The following is a 25,811-nucleotide window of genomic DNA, read 5'->3' as shown; positions in this document are numbered from 1 at the left end:
CGCACTGTAGCTCCACCCATGCTGTAGCAATCAGCAGCCTACAGCCCTTCCTTCCTACCCTGATCTTTCCCTCTCAGGGTCAGGAAACCACCTGGTGGGGGATTCCTTCCTCTACTGGGCACAGCCTTGCTGTTTTAGACATCCCTGAAAAACATACAGACACTGCAAAAGAAAATCTTATGCTAGCCTAAGTCTTCTTTTACTTTTGAAAAGTAAGCTCAGAATTCTTTTCCAGAACTTAGAAGAGATTTTTTGCCCGTAATCATCATGTTCAGGGCATCAATGCCCCATCTCCTATAGCACTTAGTAACAGTGAGCTCACATGCAACCTAAAAGGCTTTGGCAGAGCACACATGCAATCCTACACTTCACTGAAACAGCCGTGTTCTGGCTGAGGTGCAATTCTTGGACTACACATCCCCCCCCCCCCCCCAAAAAAAAATATCCTTCAGCTGGCGACAAAGAAGCAAGCACCAGAGACAGGTGATTGAGGCATCACCTTTTAATTCCTAAGGCCTTCCCAAGTACAGGCTGGAAGATATAGAGCAGCGCTGCACCCCAAGACAGGGCACCCATGCACTCCTCCTGGAGTCAGTTATCCAACCTCTGCCTCCACAACAGAACTCCATCGCAAAATGACTCAGAACAGAAAGGTGCCAAAACCAAGCTCTTCATTTGGTATTACTGCAGGGTTGATTTCATTATGACAAATGAAGGTATTTGGAAAAAAAAAAACCCACCAACCAAAACCACCCAAACAAAACCCACCAACCAAAACCCCAACTTTCAAATTCAAAAGGAGGTCCAGTCTTGCTGTAACAAGGTCATTTCACTTAAGCTTCTGAGCACTGCCTAAGAAAACTGCAGTTATCTTAATGGTTGCAACACTGCCTCATCACTACTCACTAAAACAAGAATACTTGCAGAAGATAAATCTTATTAGCATGCTTAAAAAGCAAGATGAAAATAAAGTAATATCACATTAAAATCATGCTCAGGAAGACAGAGCCTTCCTATAATCTCCATTCCCTTTCTTACAAGGGAAAGCCAAGCAAAAAGAATAGTGACTTTGCAAGCCAGTCATACACAACTAACTCAAAGCATCAGAACTGAACGTTCTATTTCCAAGTTGCTTCTATTGCCAAGTTGCCCCTCTGGGGAAAAAAAACAAACCACCAAACCTCCAAAGGACAATGAAGATTTACAGATTTCTAAAGGCTGATTAAACTGTGTGCTTGCTATTATTAAATTAGTCATATTTGTCCTCCAAGTTCAGTATTTTGTTCCACCCCATTCTATGTGAACTGCACTTGAAACATGGCACAAACTGAAGAAAAGCAGCCACCTACTAAAAAGTTTAAATACTCTGTAAACTACTCACTAAGTCACCATATGCTTTAACTTTAAAGTTTACACAGTGACTGGTACTGTCTTTAGAGCTACAACAGGGAAGTCAACATGCATCTTTAAGTAAGCCTGACAGAAAAATAAATGCAGCTCTTCGCTTACATGCCAATTACCTGGCTTGTGAATAAAGCCTGTCACAAGCTGAGACACAGGTGAGCTACCATCATACCTCCAGTAACAGCTTACATGGGCAAAAGGCTGTCTGCACTCCTATCTAAATACCATCCCTCACACCCATTATATAGTGGCCACCCTTACTAACATAAACACAAAACCTGCTCCCACAAGCACCTCTCCTGCAAGCCAAGAAGAGGAGGGAATGTTAGACGATTCACTTAAATGCTGCTTTTTTGAATCATGGTTACATTTCCCTTCTGATTTTGCAGTCCTTCAGTTCTTTTAAGGCACATAGAAAGTTTACTTTGTTCTACACATGATGAATTTGTCCAATTAAAGATATTGTGAGACTAGTCATCCCAGCCCGCAGGACATCATAGACTCCCGAATCATCATGTCAGCTAAATGATTCATGCATCGCCTACAGGAGTCTCTCCTCCCATTCAACATTTACATAGCTTGTTCTACAACTACAGGTGCTGAACTCTTATCAAGAAAGAGCTGTAGTTACACATAATTTACTAGGTCAGCCTGATAGTAGCTTCTCAGAAGAAGCCTCAGACCATTCATTGAGCAAGACTACTAGTACCTGTTCAGAAAAAAAATTCCTCCAGCCAACAGATGATCTGAAACACAAAAGCTGCATTTCAAATTCTCCTCAATTTTTCTGCATCTCTTTCTTTAAAAGTGATTCTTTAAGGCACAGAAAAATCCTTGGAACTTCATCATTAATTTCAAGAGAATACAGTTAAAAAAAGAAGTTTGAAAAAATTGAGATAAAATGACTCTGCAGGGAATAAAAAAAGAGAAAATATTAATTACTATGAAAAAGCAAAGGTAAATTCTCAATAGTCTTCCCAGTAAAGACAAAAAAATTCAGTTTTCCAAAGTTGTTTACCCAGCAAAAACAGTAATAGACCCCACTTGATAAGACACTCACTATCAAGCAAGCAGAGATCTAGAACAACAATAAATTCATGAACAAAAGAGTCTGTCAATTTCTCACATACCCCCACACTACCTGCTGAAAAGCATCCACCTAGTTAAAGCAATTTCTCTGAAAACCACAACAGGTTAACAAATATTACTTCTCATTGCACCACACTCCACTACGGGTACATGGGAGTTGTACTACATAGAAGAAAAATAACTACAGAACTGATGGACTTTAAGCACATACATTTTTTGACACATTAAGCCATGATAGCAATCCTCAATTACTAGGGGAAAAATAATTATCACTAACCAACATTTGCACTATGGCAATACTGTGGCAAATAACCCTTACTGGAAAAAAGTTTTACTCAAGCCACACACCTTTTCTGCAGTTATCCACAAAAGGATAAACTCTCCTGTGGCTTAATGCTACAGTATTACAGTATCATGTCAAAACACTGCACTAGGAGACAAGAGGTGGTGACAGCAGCAAAAACTTCTGTGATTTTCAACAGCCAAACATTGCAGTCTCGGAATATTACCTGGCTTTCTAAGATTTTAATTAGGTTGAAGACAGCAGAAAACTGATGAGTAAGAAGCTCACAAGACTCCCAGCAATTCCTTCAGGCAGTGAATCCACTCTATGGGTCTTGCTTTAAACAGAAAATTGGGCCAGATGACCTCCAGAAGTTCATAGGATTATAGAATGGTTTGCGTTGGAAGGGAGCTTAAAGATCATCTAGATCCATCCCCTCGCCACAGGCAGGGGCACCTTCCACCAGACCAGGTTGCTCAAAGTCCCATCCAACCTAGCCTTCCATCTGGTGGTTTGTTCCAAACATACACTTTTCTATGATTCTAAATTAATTCATTTTTTTCCATCATACATGCAGCTTTCAAAAGAGCTTATTTTCTACCATAAATACTGCCAAAACTGCCAAAATGTGCAGAAACACCAGCCTAGTTTACCAGAGGTTGACGTGGTTTAATCAAACAAGATACCAAGCCATTATTGACAAGTACAAACAAGGTTCTGCAGCCTGCAATTTGTGTTTGGATACTAAACCCCCTTTTTTACTGAAGTTAAATACAGATTTGTGTAATAATTCTGTATATCTTAAATTTTAGGTAGCAAAAAGCTGACACTGTTCAAGGAATCACAGTAAACAAGTAGAACTAATACAGTCTTCTCTAGCATGTCTACTGATCTCAGACAACTCAGGATCAGGAAATTGGTATTTCACTCAAGTTGTGTCAACCACATACCACAACTTTCATTCTTACCACTTGATCCTTTCAGCTTTGAAAAAAACCTAAACATTTCAGAAAAAGCTATCCATATTAACAAATATTTCAATTCTGAATCAGAACATTAATCTAAGCTGCTAGCATGGGCAAGTCACGGTGTCTGCACCTCTCCATGACTACCCATGCATTTCCATAACTTCAGGTGCAAACTCCTATGCTTGACCTGCAAGTTCTGAAAAATTCTGAACTGCATCCTAACCTTCAAATCCCCTCACAGATACATTAACTATTTCTAATGCAACACTATGCATTAACCTTTGAATAGCCTTCTTTTCCAAAGTAGTCAGGTGCTTCAGTGATCTTGACCATCATACAAGTAAGTGTGTGTGTGTTACGTGTGTTTTTGCACCCTTTTCACATTCACAATTCTAAACAAATGTTACAGGCAGGCTAGTCCCTAGCTAAGTATTTCAAGACACTACCAGATAATTTCATGACATTTAAGATCCTGACTATGTTGTAATGCCAGCTGTTAACGTGTCTGGGGCACTTCCTTTCTTCTCTTTTGCATAATGTATTTACAGTTATACCGCCCCAACATAGAGATCAAAGATGATCTGAAAGGAGATATTAGAAGAGACGTCTCTTAACAGGGAAGCAACTTTTAAGTGCACTTGAGTGGTATGTTAAGGTAGCTTTAACCTTTGCCCCAAACATAACCAGCATTTAATGGCCTCCATCATTCAAAAGACATAGGCCTTGTCAGCAACAGTAGAGATGCTATTTTCTTTCTTTCTCCATCAAAAAATAACCCACAACCCAAACCAAGGAAACCAGTTTTATCTGCTTCAGTCCTCTATCTTCACTCAGAAAGTAAGATAGGAGGAAGGGGAAAATTGTGAGTAATCTGTATCGGTGTAATTTTCAGTAATTACTTTCTCACATGGGATTGGCTTCAGTTCCAAAACACCCAGGACATACACTATACATCAGCTTCCTGCTTTCAGATAAAATACTTCAGCCTGTTCCCTTGAGCAGAAAAGTTAGTAACAACGAGGTATGCCTAAACTATTTCAGTTTCTACATTTTGTACTCACCCAGAAGACAATGTTGTAGCTGAAGAGCAGGTATTTGTACCAACAGCTGACTTCTGCATTAGAATATCTGTAATAGTGCATCTTCTATAGCACAGTGCCTGCACAGAAGAAAGCGAATGCGAAGAATTAGGCAGCGAAAGATTTGACAAATAAAGAATTTTTTTTCCAGAGAAAGGGACTATAGTAACCTGTACTGTATGCCATTCAGAGGTATGTTCAACGTCAGCTTAAAAACTTCTGCTGACCCTAAATTCCCTATAAGTATTTGTTGCTTAATAATCCTATCTTTTTTAAGCACCCTTATGTGGTAACGGGGAGGGACACCCAAAAAGGAAACTAGCTATACAGTTAGCCTAGAAAGACCTGCATCTGCAAGCTGACATTCATGCGCTTTCTCACTCCTTCAAAACCATTTTACTTACAGATGGCTGCTTGGACTTACGCAACAGTCTGAACATACACCCTGTGGATTACACATCCAACAACCCAGCTAGCAAGACATTAGAAGCAGTTACCTGGAAAACCTCAGCATCTACAGACTGCTAAAGGTAGTTGTACTCTGCCTTTTCCATACTTTAATGTGTCTTTTCCAAATCAGTACTCCACAAGATGTTTTATTGTCAAGAATAACGGCCCCACCATGAAACGGCCCCACCATGAAACAGCTGGCAGTTTGGTATTCCCACTTCCTTAAGTACACTAGAGATAAGGTTCAGCCACAGCTGTTGCTCAAATATTTCAGAGAACTACAGTTTTTCAGAATATAACAAATAAAGCAACCTCTGCAGGAATGCCACACATAAGAAAAGACACACAGGACAATCTGTTAAATCAAAAGCCAGACCTGGGAAGACAAAGCACTCCCACAGCCCTTGCATTCTAGAGAGCTGACTACACCACTGCTGCCTATGGCAGATAAGAACCAGCTCCACATTTAACCCTCCACACACGTGAGGTAAATGTTTTCCTCCCATAAGATAACAGTGGAAGGTTTATGACAGGGAAGCAAGCAAAGAGAATTTTCAAACACCTCATAACTAAGAAAGAGACTTCAACTACACTGACCTGGACATTCACAGACAGCATGCAAAACCCAAGCCTACCCAGCAAAAATCTGAAACCATGGAACAGAGAACTAAAAATTTCCACCACATCCACAGCTATGAGAAGGGAAACTAATTTTTTTTAGAAGGCAATTTGCACCTGGGTATAAAAACCAATCCCACTGAAAAAAGGAACACAAGCAAATACCTGCCAGGTTTAAGAATCCCATTCAATACAATGAACGGCTTGCTTTAGCTTTTTAGCAAAATACCAATTATTTTCTGAGACAATTATGGAGTACTACCATTAATGTCTCCTTGGAGGAGCTTGCTTTTTGAAATCTCAATAAAAATGTTTCAAGCCTTACCTTGAGCTGGTTTTCTCCTGAAGGTGAAACAATACACTCAACAGATCAAGGACACACAACAGACATCTCTAGCCCATAAGACCATAGACAGAAATCCCAAACAAGCTTTGATTTTCCTTCCAGAGGTCTCCCCATGCCAGGCTTGGCTTCCATCTGGAAGCAGACTGAGAATCCCTTCTTCTTGGTCCAGACACATCCTCCCATCCCTCTTTGAGCCCAGCCAGGAAGTTTCTTTGCTGCCCAACTAAATGGAAATACTTTTCAGAGACCATGGAGAAAAATCTAAAGCTTTAGATTTTGGGGGGGGTTGTTTTGGTAGAATACTCCAGAGCTTTAAGAAGTTATGGAAAAAACAAGTGGAAATTCAGGTAACTTGTCATACCAAAGTAGAATTGCAATTGTGGACAGAAAATAATTTCTGCTTTTTTCAAGCTAAGATGACCTGCATGTGCATAAAAGGAATTTTCAGATCCTACTGACAGGTGGTAGGTATTATACAACTCCTAGTGATCCACCTGACACAAAGTAGATTAATTTGTATATAAAGTCAGGCATCACTTAAGTAGCCTTCATGCATACGTTACACCTATGCAGGCTGCTTAAGATACATTACCCACAGGCATCTCCAGATTAGTGCATCTGGACAGACAAAACAGCAACAGAAAAATCATTAAAAAAGGAATTACTCATCCTGATTCCATCCAAAATGGAGTAAAAAATTCTATATGAGATAGAGTAAAACTGAGTTAAGTCAGAACTAAAAGATTTTTTCCTCAATAGCCCCAGTAAAGGGACTGAATACACAGAATGAACTACTTAGCTGGTTCCAGAGAAATGGCAGTCTGGAGAAAGATTAAAAAAAATAAATTGCACATTCTTACAGAAACAATACCTGCAAAATTTGCCAGGCTAGAGAGTGTGAGCATTCACCATTAACACCTGAGCTTGGTATTTCCACAGTTTAGATGTCTATTTCCATACAGTTTTAACCAAATACTGAAAACAAGGGGGTTTTTTGCCTTCCAAAACCTCATCTTACAACTAGGTCCTAACGCTCACAGTTCACTTATAACAAAAAGCACTTAAACCGTGTTAAAACAAAATTGTACTTTGTGACAGTATAGGCAGTGACTGGAAACAATTTTCCTGCATGTGACCCAGTCATCTACATAAGCTGATTTTTGCCACATACATTCCTAAATAGACAGTTTGGTTTCCTCATGCCCTGGTTCAGCTATATTTACTGACCTTTTCAACCCATCTATCTTCACAGACAATACTTAGGAATATTACTATTATGACATCTAGTAAAGAAAACTTGTTTAAAAACCACTCTCCTGACATGCTTTATTAAGCTGGCAGCTGAGAGAATACAGAAGGAACAAATGGTTGGGTTTCTGAACTTCTTTATTTTAGTCTCTAGCTCCAAATGGCAATTTATATTTCAGCAGTCAATAGCCATACACTTGACCAAGTCAGTAAGTCTGATGGGCCTGCAGAAGAGAGGGAAAAGAGGGGGCACTAGGAGACAACTGCAGAATGCCACTAGTCTGAGCAGAGTTCAAAACTCAATTTGCATCAGTGTAAATGTGTATTACAGCAATAGGCTGGCTACCAGTGCAAACATTCTCTGGATGCAGGCACACCAAGGCCTCCATCACTGTTTTGCCTCCCTCCCTCTGAAAATCAGGATCCTGGCAAATGACAGGAGCAGCAACTCTAAGATGTACATACTACTACTAAGAAACATCTCTTCTGTAGTGGTAGTGGCAGCAAAAGCAGAGGCAGCAGGTGGCATTTAGCTAGCACATCACTAAATTCCGTAAAAAGGGGCTTCTACTAAACAAAGAGGCTTAAAATATAATCTGAGGCAGAAAGGCAAGTATATCATTTCAGGACCTAAAATATACAAAGTCTGAAGTCTTACTTTTTGTTAGGTTGCCCTCCCTGGCATAGGGACTGACATCCAGCTGTTGTCAGGGAAGCTATTCACAGGAATAAGAGCATCAGAAGTATCTTTACTGATAAGCACCATTCCCCACCTACCTCACCATTTTGACCACATTTCTCCCCACTTCCCCATACAACTGGCAAGATACTCCAGTCAATACCAATTACAGTATTCTCACAGAACGAAAAAGAAAAAAAGTAATTATATACTGTTTGGGGTTTTTTAGTGCTCTGAAGTAACAGGGGCCCAGTACTACCAGTACTGGTTCCTTGTTGCAAGGAGCTATCCTATAACAGCACGTGGCTGCCCAGACAGATGTTACCTTCTGGAACACCTGCCTATATTAAGAGTAGATTTGACTTAATCTCTTTGCTTATCCTTATCAGGAGTCTTTTGGTTCCTCTTGACACTGAACACCATATAGTACGGTATAATCACTACTGGTGTGGGAGTGACATTCTGACACTATAAATCTCAACAGTAGGTGAATCCAGCTTTTTCCCCTAACCCTACAAATAAACAGACCAACAATCCAGTCAAGGCCACACAGCTGCCTTCCCTGTGTTTACACTAAAAGCAGTCATGTTTCCTAGTGTAGGAGGCATCTGTTACCAGCCTAGAAATCTGCTACATCAGTACTTCGTTGAATTTACATCACAGGCTACACATCTATGGTTAGGCAATAGTACAAAACACTTGGAAGATTAAAGTAGTATGTGGGCAGCATAGACAAGGAACTTTCTCTACAGTGTTTCAAACAAAGCAAGTCACATTGTGTCAGCTGACAGTTTTCACCCACTCATGACAACAGGAATTTCTAACAGTTAAATACAGAGCACTGCTGCTTTGGTAGAACATATAATTTTGTCTTTGTGTTTACAGCTTTACTAAGGAGCAAAAAAAAAAAAAAAAAAAAAAAGTAGTCATTCATCAAGAGGCTACTGCCATTTCCAAAGTGTTTCTACACCCACAGATTCCACTCTTACCTTCAAAATGTTTACAGCACTGATATTCATAGTCTATATATTTTAACTCTCATAAAGCCAAAGTTGTGATATATGAATCTAATTTAGGTATGCAGGAAAACCCTCACAGATAAGATGTTAAATATAGAACAAGAACAACTGGAACACTAATTCACATCTCTAGACATAGGTCTACTAATTCTTTTGACCCTCAGGAGATGTTAACCTTACAAGGCTGACCTAAGTCACACTGAAGTTCCAGGTTCAGTCACTACTGCCACCGTGTGTAGTCCTGATCCCTTCCCTGCCCCCTCCTAAAATCCACAACCACTAATCATCCTACTCTGTGGAGCAAACAGTCACAGAGCAAATCACATAGCAAATCTCAAGAACAATCCTGTGATCTTGTACCACGCACCACGGAGAAAACATTTTTAAGCTTTCCAATCTACCTCCCTGGAACTCATATAAATGCCAGTGTGGGTGCAGTTGGGAGGTGGCAGGAGAACAGGATGGGAGGCCAGAAGCAGTACTAGCTTCTGAGAGTGCTCCTGGGAATGCAACACCCCTGCAATGACAGCACACAGCAGCACCGCAGGCTACACCACACTTGAGGCTAACACGCTGAAATGGATGATACTGGGGGAACAGGGGCAGAACTGAGGCAAGAGAAAACAAAGAAAAAAACCTGTCATTTTATAAGCTGTTTGCTGCTCCCTCATCATTCATCAGTACAAAGCATCAAGTCTATATGAAGCTGGTGAAACAAATCAAGTCGAAAGAACACACTGAGGAGCAAGAAAAAATTTTACAACACAGCCAGAGATGCACTTTGGCCTATGGTTTGTTTCAATATGACTACTTAATTCCAGTACTTTATCAAAACCATTCAAGTTTATTCAAGAAATGGTGCCATTAAAAATAATTGCCATATTCTTTGGACATGCTCAATCAATAGGGTTGTGGGGTTTTTTGTGAAGTTCAAAGGAAGACTTCTCCCTGACCAGAGATCACAGATTTTCTCATAACCTTCTGAAATGGAGCAACTTAGCAGCACCTATAGACTGTTCTTTCCACATGCCAGAGAGGTCTTAATGTTCAGTACAAAACCTGGGTGCCGAGGATCAAATCTTCACGTGTTAAGGGCTGATCTGGTGCAACACAAAGGAAAGAAAAACTGATGGGATTTGGAGCTCTTACAGGCTTATCTGTTCCTGGAAACAGAGATAGTAGCCCTGCCGATGATTCAGGAACTCCGTGCAAGCATGTGTCATCTTTATTTTCGTAATTTTGTCTCCAAGGAACTCTGACTGGAGCCTCCCAAAGAAAATGCAAGCTTCTCTTAAGCAATAAAAGTATAGTGTATTTACTTCTGCTACAGTCCAGAAAAGCAGCAAAATATTTGCTCATTTTTAGAGGAAAGCTGGGAACTACTCAACAAAAGGGTATTTTTTTTTTATCCTGAAAGACTCATGATGCAAGACAGATATTGCTAATAGATTATCCCTGGGTTTACTAAAAAAATAACGGCAGATAGCACATCTCTGAACTCAATGGAAAACATGACCAAAGCCAGACAGATTCCTTAAGACACCATCTTTTGAGGCTTTTATTTTTGTAGTGTGCTGAAGACTCAAAGTTCTTAAAGCATTTGAAGAATATTTCAAGCAGAAGTTGCTCTGATACATACTCTACAAAACAATCCCTCAGAGCAGATCCAATCCCCTATAAATTGGAAGAGTTTCAGGTTTCAGTGATCAGGCTTCATTTGCTATGGCACAAATTGCAACTTAGGAAAACTTGTAAGTAACATACATACACCAGTGTTCCCAAACCCAAAACAAAGAAGCAGCAATTCAGAAGAGCTCCACTCCAGCTCTACAGACAATTCACACTATATGCATGTGCTTTTTGGCCTTTTATGTGGATGAGTTGCATCTGAAATACCATGAACAATTACTCTAACCTTAGACTAACATTCAGAAGGTAGATACCTTAAATTCTGAAAATAATCTACATGGGCATCGGAAAGCATCATCTTTTAACCTCTTCGGAACCGTCCACTTGACTAACATGACCAATAATTCAACATAAAAGCTCTACATTGCACAGCTGTAACTCAAGGAGCTAGTCAAGCTATCATTCACGGAATATTTTCAGCTTCACTAGATTACTTTAATAGAAATATACTTCAGGAAGATTTGAAAAAGCAGAGTAGAATTAAGGATCACTCCCACAGCAATTAAAAAGCAGTGACAGAGGACAATAGCAGTTGTAACAATTTTACTTTTCATCATTCTTCAAAGAAGCTACCAAAAGATACAGCTGGCTGGCCTTGCTTTCACATCTTAAAGTCTTTATTCCTACTTAGCTATGAAAGCTACTAGTAATGCTAAAAAATATATCCACAAAACAGAAGCAGCTCCAAGAAATCCTTATTTTCATTTACACACACTAGTCAGAATGAAAACCAATGACACTGTAGAATTCAAGTATTGACTATGTAAATCCAAACTGCAAATAATTTTAATTGACAATGAGGAGACATACAACTGTACTCAGCTATCCACTGAGTTTCACTAGGTTTATGCTACTTCTGCTCCACTGAGGTAATAAGTGAACAGATTAAGAGACTTTCCGCTCCAACATACAGCAGCGCTTGACAAAGGCACCAACTAAAAGGTATGGGTCTTTTACCTAGTTCAAGGGAAATCTGCTCAAAGTAGCTGACTACAAATAAAGTGTATACTCCATTCTGACTTAAAGCACGAGGTAGCACAGGAAGCAGAAAGAAAAGGAAATACCACAAGTAAACTGCATCTTAAAAGCCAGTGACTTTCCAAAGACGAGCAGAAGAGTAAAAGACAGAAGAGAGAACCTGTTGTAAGCCATCAGGCTCTTTATTAATATTAAAGAATAGAGGTAACGGCAGGAGTAGAGGATGTAGAGCCTTCACTGACCTTATCCTCAAAAGCACTTGGGAATTACCCATGCTCATGCAAGTTAAAACTCAGTTGGATTACACCAGAGTAAGTGAAACCAACACTAGACACCATCACTGCAGTTCAATGGATGGCTTGTTAACATCTTGGTAAAGTTTGGAAAAAAAATCTTTCATGTCTATGAAAGTTTAACAAAGCTGTCAACCAGTTTCACCTGAATAGGAGCTTGCCTGTGCTGTAACTTATTTAGTATGTGCAAGAAACCACAAGCCATGTTTTCCTTTTACTTCACAGAAAGTTCAGGTATTGTGAAATGCATAGAAGCGTGTCAGTCATTCTGACCAGAAGGTTATTCACCCCAGGGAGCAAAGCCTGTTAGAACAAGTAGCCAGAATAATCTTAGCCGATCAAAACTCCTTGGCTGCTTTCTACTGCCTCTCATGAGGCTCAGATACATATCCACTGCCTTTAACAGAACAGTAGCAAGGCAAAACTCAAGGTCTCAAATTAAAGCAAGCTTGTAATTTGACTTTTTTTTCCCTCCAACAGAAGGTTTTGGAACCCTAACAAAGCAAATATTTTATTTGAGGAGCCAGATCTTCCAGTTTGGGGAACAATTTTATTCCTATTTAGTGATCAGGGAATAATTTTATTTCTGTTTAGTGATCCAACAGTAACAGAATCTATTCCATATACACTGTCCGCTCCTTCCCATACCTCCATACAGACCAAAATGTTTCAAGAACAAAAGAGGTCCTGCTATACCACTTTATATCACAAAAGTAAGTCACAACTTAAGAAAAGACAGGAAGCCATCAACTTACTTTGCTGATAAATGCACGCTTTCTTCAGAGAACATCCTAAACTTTTACCATATTGTGGCTTTCCTCTGTTTCCAGAAAAGCTACTTGTTTGAGTTTCCAGTTACACTTCAGCCAAAATTGATAACCATTCATTTTCTTTTTTCGTAAGAGAGAAGAACAGGAGACTGATTATAGTAATACACCCTAAAGAAATGACGAGTATATAATTTGTTTCAGGGTTTTGTTTGGTGGGTGGTTTTTTTCTTTTCTTAAAAACATGCCTTGCTTTGGGTATAACATGCAGTCTGTCCACGTCCACACCATATTTCTTAGCCTTTACGCTGAATGTTCCTATATATGTATTTAAACACATATATAATATGTATACATAATATGTGTGTATATATACAACAAAATATATATTTAATAATTTAAACCAGATAAAGGGGTCTCTAAGTTTAAAAAAAAAAAAAAAAGAATTCCAGCATTGACAACTCCAGTAATGAGCATGCTAAGAAATGAATGCGTGTATTTGTACAATACTAGTTATATTCACTATTTGTTCAGGTTAAACAAGGTTGTCTCCATGTCGTGGAGACATGATGTGGAGCTGAATCCATAAAAATTCAATTTTTTCTCCCCTCCCACCCCAAGTAACAGGACCCATCCTTTCAAACACCAGAGGAAGAGTCATTCCAAGGAGGTGCCCTCCTAGCACCAGGGCATGCTACTTGTTGGGGGAATGGACTGTTAATACATGTTGGGTTTGGGGACAACACTTTCAAACCTTGCTTTCCTTTGCTGCCCTCCACCTTGTACACCACCTGCATTCTCAGCACACCCAGGGGAACCTTATTTTATATGCTGAGCAGAGCAGTCACCAGCTCAAAGGCCACAAGAGAAAAAGGCTATTTGTGGTCCCATAGACAGCTCAACCACTATGCAGCTATTCTCCCTACTGACTGACTTTCTGGTAAAGAAACACACTTGTGCAACTTTCAAAAATCAACTAGCATATAAATCTCTTAACGCAACATCAGAAAATGTTAGAGACGTGACCAAATGGCATTCACTAAACACCTCACAGTCTTAACCACTGCCAACTCTTCAGCAAACTAGATGTCTCAGCCCAAAGACACAGAAATAAGGTAATGCTTCAGGAGACACAGCAGGTAGGTTTGCAAAGCAACCTGCACACCCCACCACAACACCAGGAAAAAGAATTTAAAAAAAGACAAAGACCAAAGCTGCTCCAGGCCAAGCCTGTGCTTGAACAGCTTCAGCCCTTCCCCCAAGAGCCAGTGCTCAGGCAGGTCATGAGAAACCCTTGACTGTCTCACTGGAAGACTCTACATCCGCCCCAGGGGAAGGAGGAAAAACAGGCTTTCCACCTCTCAGGATTATGCCAAGAACAACAGGGTGCCATTAAGAGACTGAGGCAGCAAAAGCTGCGAAGTGACACTGTTGGAGCACCTTCCAATGCAGACATCAAGTCTCTGCAATACCTAATAGCAAACAACAGCAGAATTGGAAGGTGCAGAGGTTAGACACAAACACTTCCTAATCTGCAGCTTTTATTAAAGGAAAAAACCCCAAATACCTCCAGAGGAAAAAAAAAAAAAAAGTGAGAACACAGGAAACTGCCATCTTAACAGGCTGACAGCATGACTGGTTACACAAGCAGCACAGCTCAGAAAAAAAAGATGGGAGCTGAACACCACCTTCCCTTCTCACTTGCCCAAGCTAGACAGTCTTTCAAACTCCCTTCTGCTTTACAGCAGACCACTGCTATGATCACTTTGTCAAAAACCCCTCTGCAACCTCAGCACACTGTACACTTTGCAAAGAAAGCCACCTCATTGTCTTCTGAGAGTCATCTCACTAATTGCCTATCCATTAGTTTCAAGTCAAACAACTTTTTAGATTAACCTTCCTCCTCCACAGGCTTGCCATGCAGACAAACTGAAGTAACTTAATACTCAGGGCAGGGTAGAAAGCTTTGTCATTTTGTACCCTTTATTATTTATAGCTATACTACCGCATTCATACTCCACACAACATTAAGTACTTCCCTGAGCACTGTTTAATAACAAATTGTTGAAGGGAAAGAAACGTGCATCAAGAGAATGGGCCCCGTGTCCCGACAGTCAGAAGGCTGCTGTCACATAGAGACCAAAGTCCACCATCTCAGGTGTCTTCCTTCAGGTGCAAGTTACTTGAGGCTATTCCCTTTGTTTTCTATACCAGGAGTTTCTAGATGTCAGTGCACATGTTTCAGCACTGATTTTATACCCTAAAACAAAAGTAGACAGCTCTCACCAAGCGGAACAAATCACACTCTTTTTGAAATATTAAAATTCACAGCATTCAGCTGCCTTTGAATATTGTGCTTCATTCTGCTTCCTGTAGCTGCAACTGCAGCAACTGGAAGCTGTCTTTTTACCTCCAAGTCCATCAATTATTTAGAGAAAACACCTTTCCAGAGACACTCAAGCACTCAAGTATCAATTATTTAGTTTTGGAGCAGGAATCAAAAACTTTTAAAACAGGAAAAATGATTTCTGGAAAGGACTGTTGGGCCACATGAACAAATTTGGTTTTGTACGCTAGCAACCTGTCTGAAACAGGATAAAAAAGCCAAAAGTACACACAGAAGCGCAGTGAGTGCCTGAGCCTCCTACTGCCAAAGGAAGAGCCCTAACTGCATCAGGGTGCTTCAGCACAGGTCTTCACATGGAAGACCTTTATCAATTTGTAATAAATACCTGCTCTCCAGACCAGCAGAAAAGCTCCTCTGTAATACCAGAACTCTGAAAAACATTCAACAATGCTTACTGCAAAGATCAAGAGGAAGCAAAGCCCTACATTTATTACACCCTTGCCTTTCACATTCAGGTTCAGATTGAGGGTGAAGACACCTCTAAGATGTTCAGCTTTTGCACAGACTTCTAAAGACAAGGGCACAGAAAGAGCTCTAAGAAATACATGTAAGCAGGCACTCTGGCTAAGAACAAAAATTAATCCATCTACACATAGTACAGCTCATACATGATACAAAGAAAGGGATAAAACACTTATTTTGCTCCCCCAAAAAGATGACAGACAGGAAACATTGAAGCAAAACAAGTGCTGGTCGCCCCATTCCAAAGGGGGGCTGAGGAACACTTTGAAGCAGAAAGGTTCAAAATACATAAACTTTTAAATCCTGCTAAGAGCCTTGGGTTTGGATACAGTTCCTCTTGTGGTCAGCACATTTTATGTTCATTTGCTAAAATTTTTCTGCTTAAGTGACAACAGAATTCAAGCGTGAATAATCAAGTAGAACAATACTTCACCTCTCTCAAAGGGCTTCAATTCCAAGATTTATGTCACATTGGTAATGAAGATCATCTAAAGCCTGGCCATTCAAGTCAGTGGTTTCAGCTGCAAACACTGCAGTCCTTTACCCTGTGTCAATATTTGAGGATCACCATTTGCTGCAGGTTAAATCCTTTACCATAATCCTCACCTGTGACATGCCTAAAATAGAAGTATTTACCCAACAATGATTTTTCAGCTCACTGACCATACTGAAAACAGGTTTTGTTCAGTCATCCAGAATAAAGAGAGACTGGTTTACAATGCAAAAAAATCAAATACAAGATGTTCAACTATCAGTAATTAAGTTGTGGATGGACCCATCTGAACCTAGATGCTTCAGCCCGCTCCCCTACCTCACCCGCTTTTTTTTTTTTTTCATTGCTACATTAAAAATCAGATCTCAGCCTTTTTGGGGCGACCCAAGCTATTAAACTTGAAAACCCACACATATCTAATTTTGATTAGCTTACTCTGATCATCTCCAACATTGTTCTTAATGTTTCCTTTACCAGATGCTTTTGGCTGAGCATGAGCCAAAGGGCCAAGGAGAAGGATCCTGCTCTTGCCCAAAGTGTGGTAGGGGCTGGAAGGCTGTGTCAGTTCCAGAAGAGCTACAGAATTTAGGACATGCAATACCAGGGGACAGACTCAACTGTCCTGTGGATGTATGATCAGAACCCACCCGGGAAAGGACCGTTTCTTAACTCCCCCTTATGTCTGCAACATTTACTCTGAAGTAAAAACAATTTTTATCCCTTTTATTTAATTTATCCATGATACTTAAGCTCAAAGCAACATAAGAACCATAGCATGTTCATGGATTTTGTGAATTGCAGCCCGTACACCTTGGAAATGCACCACAGATGCCAAAATACCAAAGTCCATTCTTTCCTTCAGAAACAGGAAGTTTTGACCCAGGAAGCCACAGCATGAAGCAGCATGGCACAAAAAGCCCACAAGTAAAAACATTCTCGATTCACATGCGAGTGAGGCATAAATGTCTCCTTTGTCTGGTGTCTGAAACCCACATATTTTACCATAACCCACCCAAGTGGAATTTTTTTTTGGTACAAGCAGAAAATGACAAAAAGGGAAGATCTGTAGGAACAGCTTTGACAATCGCTCTGTGAACTCTGCTCACCACCACACACCTCAATGAGATTTCTAACCTAATACAGTGAGATTAGAACAAGAGTTTAATTTATTCACACTCAGCAGTGCTCAAACTGTGCCACACCTAATATACCACGGGTAACTTGATGGAAAGCTGTAAGAATTAATTGTAGGAGTTTGTCAGCAGAAAAATTCACCCCCTCCACCCCCCTTTTTTTTCCTCCCCAAACATCCAGGTAATGGCGAACTGTTAGCCACACACCAAAGCTTCATAAACTAAACATAACTACCCTCTAAGAAAATCAGGTCATCCTCAAGATGAAACAATCTATGAGAGATCAAAAGGAATATTCCTCAATTACTCATTAGAAGTTAGCCTACAATTTAAGCTTCTTCATCCAGATTACCTACATATTTGTATCCAAACATGACGAAATTCAAAACACACCATTTCAATAATTTTCTCACTACATCTAAGAGGAAAAAAGTAACATCTTCAATACCAAAGACAGTGTCCAAATTAGATAGCATTGTAGGGCTCAGAGCAAGGGCTTTTTATGATCCTTTCATTAAGTATTACAAGGCCTAAAGCTAGTAAAAGGTAGGTCAGAACATACCCCCCCCATTTCAGTCCCGTCAGGTATATTACCTATATGAAAGCTCTCACACAGATGCTGCTCCTAACAAAAGATAGTATTTTTCCTTTTTTTTTTCTGCCACCCCCTGTCCCGCCCCTTGCAAGGGGGCAGGGATCAGGGAGAAGAGGCTTTAAGCAGGAGAACAGTGTATGACTAATTATTCTACAATGCACTAAATGTCAAAGCCTACCCAGAGACAAGAATAAGACTCGAGGTTTCTTCTGATTTGGTCTTAGCTAGGTATTGGAGATAAGGATACAAAGGAAGCTAACTGGACCAACTTACACTAAAAAAATCACACATAGCACACACCAGATAAAGAAGAGTGACTTTCAATGACTGATTTAGTCATAGACCTCACTTATCAAGTCCATCTATGAGCAAGACGAAAAAAAGATAAAGATGCCAACCACGTAACTTACTTTGCATATTGTTTTTCAAGACTATTATAAGCACATTTCCAAGCTTTTGGGAAGCTATTTCTAAAACCTGCTCTTTCTGTGGTGTTGTAATTTTGAACACAAAAATCTTCTACGGACAGGCATTATTACTTCATTCTTCCCTCCCCATTCCACAAGAACAGAGCTAAAAGGACATACATCACACCCCCAGAAATTACCTTTCTTCCAGGGTCATTAGCTAGAGGATAAAGAACACCATTCCACCAACACAGATGTTCTGGATTTGTTTAAAAAAAATAAACCAGACCAACCAAAAAACAAAAGCCGCAAAGCAGTTCCTCCTACAGCTCATTCCTACTTCACACCAATGACTAGACTTGAAATTCCCACCTGACCCTTTCTGTCCCCACACAATTCCTCAGTCAAGCAGACAGGGGTTGCATCTCAACCATCCACACAGAAGCATTTAAAGTTTCACACATTTATTCTAAGTATAAAGTGGCTCAGAAAGTCCTAAAAACATGTGAGTACCCATGCCTAACTCGCTGCCAGAAAGGAGATCATCAAGCCACTGAACATTTATGAACAAGATATACCCAGTATTTCCGTTCTCTAGGAGCTGGTTTCCTTCCATTTTAACTAAAGCTCTAGGTCACAAGCTTTATGTCCCTATTTAGAAATAAATAAATAAAAGTGCAGTGCTGGAAAAATCTTGTTGTGCCTTTGAAGAGCTATTATGGAAGAGAAATCCAACACAGTAAGCAACTTATTTTTTACAGCTTTTTTTTATTATTAGGAAAGTGGTCAATATGAAACCATTAAGTCTACATCGATGTGAGGTTAAGTCAGATGGACACTTAACAGCCTCATGCAGATACGCTGAAAGTGTAAAATTGCAGTTTATTCTACACAAGAAAAGCCAGTATTGAACTTAGGCAGGTCTCCATAACACTAAGCCTTTTCCAGCTTTGCTTGAAGTATCTCTCTAGAAAGGCACAAGGGCCATCCCTTTCTTTAACAAAAAAGTTTACAAAGGGGGGAAAAAAACCCAACAAACTTTCCCCACATTAACCGTACATAACGCATTTGACTTGCACCCCCCTGGCAGGGTCTGTATGCAGCAACTCCTCAGCAGCACTCTGTAGTGGTCACAGACCAGAAATTAAACATTCACCTGGAACTACAGAGGCAACCAGGCAGCAGGTAAATGACCAAACCGGAACCGGTGATGCGTAAGTTTTCCAGACACCCATGCCCGGACCCCACAGGAGCCAAAGCAGGCCCGGCATCACCTCAGGTGACACCCGCCCAACGGCCGGGCCTCCTTCGGCGGGAAGCTGGAGGGGTGTCAGAGAGGTCCCTTACTAACACAGTCTACAAGCAATTAAAGTTAAAATAAAATTTAAAACCCAAAAAGTTACAGATCTCAGCCCTCGCACACACAGAGTGGCTGCTCCTGCTCACAGCAGCCCGGACGGAGGGCTGGGGCCGGCAGCAGCCGGTGCTGTGGCAGGGTAAGGAGCAGGCACACACTGCCCGGCGGCTCCAGCACCCCGAAAGGCCTTTTTTTGTTTGTTTGTTTGCTAAATATTTTTCTCCCTCGTCGCACCTCACAACGAAACAACAACTTCGCCTGAACTCCCAGAGGAAGCCTCGCCCGGCTTCCTTTAATGGACAAGGACAATGGCAGAGGCTCGCCATAGCCCCGCCGTTTCGGGAACTTGGGAAGCCTGAAGGCTGCTGCCCGCCCGCTCCCACGGCTGCCGGCTCCCGGGGGATATCGCAGGGGACAGCCGTGCTCCGGGGCGCGGGGGGTGGGCTGGGCTGTGTGTCAAAATGCCGGTGCTTAAAGACAGCGTGGGGAGGAAAGGGCATTCCGTACGGCGGGGACGCGGCGCGACCCCCGGGGCAGGCGGCTGAGGGGGATGCCCGGGCCGGCGGCGGGGCGGGCAGGGACTCACCGGGGCAGCAGCCTGCTCGCTAAGTTTCGCCAAGTTGGGCGGAGGGCGAGGCGGCCGTCGGCGTAATGGGGGATCTCTCCGCTGCCTCAGCTAGTCCATGGACACGGCGCGGCGGCGTTCCCGGACCTTCCCCGCCTAAGCGCGGCCGGCCACCAGCGCCAGGGGTGCCTCTCCGCCGAGCCGCGCCGCCCCGCCGCTGCCGTGCGAGCGGACGCACGTCCTGCAGCCACGCCCGCGCGTAGCTCCGCTCCACACAAAGGGGAGCGCCAGAGGCCCAGCGCTGTCTCCGGACCGCTGGGCTCCCGTGGGCCGCTCCGCCTGCCGTGATCCCCGCGGGCGTCCCCCGAGCTGGCGATGGAGTGCCGGCGGCCCCCGAAGGCCGGGCGGAGGCTGCGAGCGCCTCACGTTCCCACCGCCCCTTCCCGGCGGGCGACCCCCGCAGCCCCCTCCGGCGGCTCAGTTGGAGGAAGCCCGCGGCCGCTCAGGAAGGCTCTCGGCTTTTTTATTGAGGCTCGTTTTCTGGTGGAGATGGCTGCGCCCCCCGCCCTGCGGAAGAGGCTCCGCCAGCAGCTCCGCCTCCGGGCCGGGCCGGCCACATCCGCGCTCCCCTCGGCCCCTCAGCGCCGCTTCCTGCTGCCGCGGGGCTTCGGCGGGAAACGGCCAGGCGCGCGCGCGCGGCGGGGTGAGCGGCCGGCCTCTACCTGGGAAGCTAGAAGGCGAAGGAATAAAATAAATCGACCCGACCCTGAAGGGTATTTTGAAACTTTAGATGTCCTGGGGCTTCTAAACCTCTCTTTCGAGGTTGCTGGGAAGACAGGAGGGGGCTGAGTCATGGGGTTTTTAAACCCATGTGGTGAGCAAGTGATGGCTCACACCTGAGGTGGCTGGGCCCGGCAGGTGGGGAAGCGCCTGCCCCGTCCCTGCCCAGCTTAGCTCCTGACTTCATGCACTGCTCCCGTGCCCTTCTTTCCCAGGCATCGCAACCTCCTGGCACAGGGAAGCACTTCTGTTGCTTTTGTTCTCTTTGTCAAATGTAGAGCAAAACTCTTTACTTCAGCACCTGACTATGAAAATACACTTGTGCGCAGGCAGGCAAGGCGACGGCAGTTCAGCACCAGAGGTGTTTGGTACAGGCCGCCTCATATTCTCTGCGCTTCCTTCACCTGCTCCAGGCCTTGGACTTTGAGGACTTCCTCGTTCCCCTGAGCTCAAGAATTGCAAAGGCAGCAGCCACCCCACCTGGTGCTCAGCTAAAAGTGGAAAGGAACTGCTGAGCAATTAAACGGGGGTGGCTTAGTGCTTCTCTTGTGTGGTAATTCTTCACTAGGTCAAGGCTGACAACCAAAAACTATGCTAGAATTACTATGTTACAAACACACAGTTCCCCTCACCCACACCAATCTGCAGTCAGAGAAAGCAGATAGACACCAGTGTGTCACCCACCCACCGGCTGCATTATCAAGATTCCTCCTCATCTCCTACAGCAGTTGTTCAAAGAAATATGGAGAGAAACAAAAAAATGTGTGTGTGTTGTAGACCTCCCCCAGCTTGCTTGAGGCTTCTCAGAAACCAAAGTAAAATGGAATTGACTGGTAAAGCTGAAAGAAGATGCTAGAAGAATCACCTGAACTTTAGGGAGGAGCAAAGTGAGTAAGGGGAGCTAGAAAAGGTCACTGGATGCCCAGGTGGTTAAAAGAACTAGAACAGATCCTTTTTCCATCTCAGAAGTACTTAAGTCATCTTACAGAGTCACATCTCCAGAAAGTCCAGAGCCAAGGCAGAAAGCTTCAGTGTGCTGCTTCTGTAAGAGGTAGGAAGATGGAGGATGCAATAGTAAATGTTAAGATTCAGCAGGGGAAATGGGGAAATTTCAGGGAAGTTCAACAGCTTTAGGATGCAAGGACTGTGGAATTAGGAAGGGCGTTTGGCAGTAAAATAAGGTTCTCTGGCAGCTTAAAATAGTCTTGTAAAATGGTTTGTGTTAGCAGTCTGCAGAGTAGTTAAATTGACTGTGCTGCTAGCACAGAGACAGTTCGAACAACCGTTCTATGTCCCATTTATTTGCCTTTGACATTATCTCTGTTCTGTGTGCTTCGCAGTGTTGCCGAGACAATTAGGGTAAAAATGTCATCCATCACAAAAACATTAACTAAGTGCTAGGGCAAATTGGAAGACTTTTAAAAAATAGTAACTTTGGCAGTAAAAGGGTATAATAATACTGCAGGAATGAAAATGGAAAATCTGATTTTTTAGTGAACTCATGCAGGCCAATGTTAATGTATGGTTTGTCAATGCTTTTTCCTCTGGCCACTACAAAACATTTCCTGAAATATGAATGACTCATTATGAGGACTAGCTGGTAGAAAATGGCATTACCTATTCACCAATTCCACTGTATCTGCTCAGCATCATTATTATCATCAAATACAACTTTTTAGTGGAAGAAATTTCTATTTATGCAGGGAGGTTTCTGGAAATCAGAGTTAAAGTTGGAATTATCATGTGGTTTCGATAATTATGAGGTTAAGAGAGAAGAAGGTGCGCAGGGAAAAAAGCCCACAGAAGCTACTGTGAGGCTTTAAACAACTTCAAAGACAAAGAAAACAGTACCTGGACCTAAAAGAGAAAGTAGAAATATTTCAGGGAAAACCTTTTTAACATTTTCGAGATAAATTACAAGAAGAATAAATTAGGATGGAACTACTCAGGTATCAAGTAAAATTAGAGTGGATTAAACTGAATCAATGATTTAACTTCATTCATCAAGTCGCCACAAGGTTTACTCCGTCTCCCAAGCTCCCTCTGCCGCTATCAGGTGGCTATTGCACCTCGCTGCTCCAGCTCCACTACACCGAGGCTTTGACGGAGCTCTGTGGGACAAAGCAAGCCACTCACACGCTGGCAGTATTTAAAATTAATGTTACTAAAACATAAGACTCACTGTACAGTGAGTCTGTTAATAATTTATTCCCTCCACACTCATTTAGAAATATCTATATACCACAGACTGTATCAGAAACTTCATTTAAGTTGCTTATTTTACAGAGAAAATGTCCGTACAAGTAAAAAGATCGCAGGAGCAGATGTATTTTCTAACAGCTTTCTTCTAGCCTCATCGGAATCTATAGTGGTCTCCTCCTGGCATCTTTATTATGCAAATCTTACTGCACAAAAAAACCACGGGTTTACGGCTGACCTTCATTTTGGCTGGGGTAGCAGTGACATCCAGCGGTTCAGAGAAAGAAAGAAATTCGCTCATTCTTTCTACCACAATGCACGGCAGGAAACGCATCAGAACATCGCAGGGATCCCTTGTCATTCCCTTCTTTGTGGATATTCGTAAATGGCACCAACTACAGGCAGTTTGACAGCCGTGGGTATGGATAACCCACACGGGGAAACACAAATGCGGAACAGGAAATAAATAGAAAACATCCCCAAGGCAAGCCATCCTTCTAATGGCTTTAAAAGGACACCGCAAGTAAAAAATGTAATTGGTATTTTTAAAAGTTCCAGTAAAAAAGAACCTTCCTATATTACACCTACCCCATTGACTTCACAGCATTTTCCTTCTTAAAAAAAAACCAAACCTATTTATTAACCCTCTTTTTGTATGGGGAAACAGGGCAAACAAAGAAGGGAAAGTTGATTGAAGAGAAATTGCTACAGGGGTTTTGTTTCTCAAGCCTAGCCTAAATAAACTTTCAATTATTAGAGTTTCCACTAACTAGCTGAGTCTTGAACTGTGATGTGATAGTTGATGCACTGAGAAGTGATTTAGACTTTGTGCACATGTTGTGCTTTATAAGGGAAAAAAACCCGAATCAAAACATTAAATGCATATCATGAACTGGGCCAGCAGAGGTAGCTGTTGGTACTAAAAAATCAACAACTATGACAGTTTTGTTCAATGAACATTCCTCATCTGAAGAAAAGCTTTACAACCAGTCAGACCTTGCCATCTCCAGCACTGAAAATTCACTTAGAATTTGTTACTCCTTTGCTATTTTGCTGTCATTTTTATTTGACACTGCCCATTTCCAGTTCCTGTTAACTGTTCCAAGCTCCTAGTCACTGGGTACCTTCTATCCTCTCCATTTGTAATTTGTCAATGTAGAGTTCCGAAAGATGAGTCAGCTCCAAATAATCCCAAGGTTGGCTAAAAAAAATTATCAAATTTATCAATAACAATTCTTCAGAACATTTTCAAATGCCATTTGGACCTTTTGTTAACTCCAAATTTTGACTTATCTCTGAAAGACAAGGTTGGAAAACTTTGAAATGTGGATAAGCTTACATAATTTTCAAATCAAGAAGTACACTGTCCCACTAGCAGTTTATGGGAACTATCAGTGTTAACAGCAGGAAAATACACTCTCCCAGACCTAGATCTGACATGGTTACCATACATCAGCCTTTGCTGAAGCTCACAGAGCTGAAAACCTTAATCTCCGTATTTTAATAAATACCTTCCAAAGAAAGTTTCTCAATGTGGTAGGTGCTTTATATACATAAATATATATATATATATATCTCCTTCAAAAGGACTTCACAGGTCTTTCTAAAATATTTCTACGCTAAAGGAATATTTCATCATGTTGTAGCATTAGGGATTTGTATATTTAACAGCTATTATGTTTTAGCTAAACATGCCAAATGCTGGACACAATGGCTTGCTGCTTGTTTCCAAAATCACAAAACACCGCCCCTTTGGGTGGGCTAACAGCAGAGACGCAACACCAGGGCATCCATGTCATCGTTTAGGACTTCCTGTAGTCTGATTGAAAGAACTGGCAGCCAGCTCTATCAAAGTGGGTGGAATTCAATTGCATGTACACAGCATTTTAAGTAGATGCTCCCCAGATTTGGCAGGTTCTAAAGGCACTTTATGTTAAATTCCTTGGAATCTATCTGGCTTCCCAGATAGATTCATTCTCCATTCAGCCCATTCTCCAAGGACTGTTTATGCCTTTCGTACTTAAATGTTTATGTGCAATGTATAAGCAGCCCTTGGAACAAGGCCTGAGAGCCGGGTCTAAGATCAGTACCTTCTTTGCCTGCGTCTGTGCAAGATGTTTTCTACAAATAGCAAAGCTCTACCAGTTTCCACTGGGAAGAAAATGCAAAACTCTATAGGAGCCATGATCCAGATTTCTCCTCCTATTGTGAGAAAGATCTTTGTTATTAGTAGCATCTTGCAACTGTAAGAAACAGTAGCTCACATCACACCCATTTCTTTTAGAATCTTTTGTGTTTCCTACCACATGCCCTCCAAACCTGCTGACGAAGGGACACTTACACAATGCTTCAAACTGCGTATTTGCACAGAGCTTTAGGTGCCTCGTGTCAGGCAAGAACTCATGATACACGTACTTACTTTCACTGGTAAAACCTGGGACAAAAAGCCTTCAGGCACAATTCCTTTATTTCACGGAGCAAACTCTCAGAGGAGCCCACCTCC

The 25,811-nt window shown here is 41.9% G+C and overlaps 1 protein-coding gene across 1 annotated transcript in view; it reads right to left on the bottom strand.

Annotated features, from left to right (window-relative positions):
- Positions 1–20,917, bottom strand: part of TSPAN14 (tetraspanin 14) — a 41,689-nt gene extending 20,772 nt beyond the window's left edge. Inside the window, exons 1-2 of the mRNA XM_055802790.1 lie at positions 20,351–20,917; positions 4,806–4,903 (exon numbers count right to left, since the gene is read on the bottom strand). Coding sequence (XP_055658765.1) covers positions 4,806–4,886 — 81 coding nt within the window. The 5' untranslated portion in view covers positions 4,887–4,903; positions 20,351–20,917. The remainder of the gene's footprint in view (positions 1–4,805; positions 4,904–20,350) is intronic.
- Positions 20,918–25,811: the final 4,894 nt, after the last annotated feature.

The sequence above is a fragment of the Falco peregrinus genome, chromosome 1 (assembly GCF_023634155.1).
Source record: "Falco peregrinus isolate bFalPer1 chromosome 1, bFalPer1.pri, whole genome shotgun sequence".
Taxonomy (NCBI): Eukaryota; Metazoa; Chordata; class Aves; order Falconiformes; family Falconidae; genus Falco; species Falco peregrinus.
The sequence above is the reverse complement of the archived record's forward strand: the minus strand, read 5'-3'. Positions and strand labels throughout refer to the sequence as shown.